This window comes from Neomonachus schauinslandi, chromosome 6 (assembly GCF_002201575.2).
Source record: "Neomonachus schauinslandi chromosome 6, ASM220157v2, whole genome shotgun sequence".
In the NCBI taxonomy this organism is placed as follows: Eukaryota; Metazoa; Chordata; class Mammalia; order Carnivora; family Phocidae; genus Neomonachus; species Neomonachus schauinslandi.
In genome coordinates this window covers 16114777-16116174 of record NC_058408.1, presented here as the reverse complement: position 1 = coordinate 16116174, position 1398 = coordinate 16114777, and the positions used below count along the sequence as shown (strand labels likewise).

The 1398-nt window shown below is 39.0% G+C and overlaps 1 protein-coding gene across 1 annotated transcript; it reads left to right on the top strand.

Moving 5' to 3' along the window:
- Positions 1 to 320: 320 nt before the first annotated feature.
- Positions 321 to 727, top strand: LOC110588141 (cytochrome c oxidase subunit NDUFA4-like). Its single transcript, XM_044916306.1, has one exon. The coding sequence runs from the start codon at positions 321 to 323 to the stop codon at positions 567 to 569; it is 249 nt and encodes an 82-aa protein (XP_044772241.1). The 3' UTR covers positions 570 to 727.
- Positions 728 to 1398: the final 671 nt, after the last annotated feature.

Below are 1398 nucleotides of genomic sequence, written 5' to 3'. Positions count from 1 at the left end.
AGTTTTGGGTTGGCTTGTTGCACAACAATGGGATAACTGGGTCAGATACTTTTCCTCATTCTCATACCGCCACACAATATTAACCAATATCTTTAAAAACTCTTGTATTTCTATTCAGATTTTTCAGTAGGTGTATCTTTTGATAACCACACAGCTCAGAGGAAGGACTAGCAGTCATTTATAAAGTAGTTCTTTTACTTTTAGGTGGGAGGTTCTGGGTGACTTTGGACGTCCATTCATCCTCGGTGTAGGGATTACTTAGTGCTGGGCCTTGCACTTTTGGTTTTTTTTCTCCTGGACAGGAGGCCTCTGCAGCAACTATGTTACACCAGGTCATGGGTCAGGCCAAGAAGCATCCGAGCTTGATCCCCCTCTTCGTATTTATTGGGGCAGGAGGTACTGGAGCAGCGCTGTATGTCTTGCGCCTGGCATTGTTCAATCCAGATGTCAGTTGGGATAGGAAGAATAACCCAGAACCCTGGAACAAACTGGGACCCAATGATCAATTCAAGTTCTACTCAGGGAATGTAGATTACAGCAAACTGAAGAAAGAAGGTCCAGACTTCTAAATGAAATGTTTCACTATAAAGCTGCTTAGAATGAAGGTCTTCCAGAAGCCATCCACATAATTTTCCACTTATCCAGGAAATATTTCCCCTCTAAATGCATGAAATCATGTTGGTGTATTGTGTTGGGGTTTACACTGAATAATAAATATCTGAAACTTGAAAAAAAAAAAAGTAGTTCTTTTAAATAAGGAATTCAAGAAAGCCAAACATATAAGAGGCAAAGTAGACCCATCACAGACTCTATAAAGTTAGGGCATCTAAGCTATGTATGTATACATGACATGAAAAGGCTGTTATTGTATTTGTAGCCTCACCTGAGAAGATTACACTGGCTCTCAATCATGTCAATTCCCCAAAGATCTTAATAATACTTTAGAAATGTGAGAACATTTTTATTTATTTTTATTTTTTTTAAATCACAGTTGTTGTTGTTGTTGTTTTAATTTTATTTATTTATTTGACAGAGACCGACACAGTGAGAGAGGGAACACAAGCAGGGGGAGTGGGAGAGGGAGAAGCAGGCTTCCCGCGGAGCAGGGAGCCCCATGCGGGGCTTGATCCCAGAACCCTGGGATCATGACCTGAGCCGAAGGCAGGTGCTTAACGAGTGAGCCAGCCAGGCGCCCCGTGAGAAAATTTTTAATGAGATATGAAGATGGTTATATTGTTACAAAATATTAGAATTCACTTAAGAAGTCAGAAAGAATTCTGACTCAAAATTATTTACCAGTTTTTATAAGCAGATATATGAATATTAGTAGAAAACTTAAAAATTGTAGATTCGTACACATGAATTGAAGTTTTAGATCTTTTTTTTAAGTTTCCTTCT

Coding starts and splice junctions, on each gene's coding strand:
- LOC110588141 (XM_044916306.1), top strand. CDS start 321: ATGTTACACCAGGTCATGGGTCAGGCCAAGAAGCATCCGAGCTTGATC.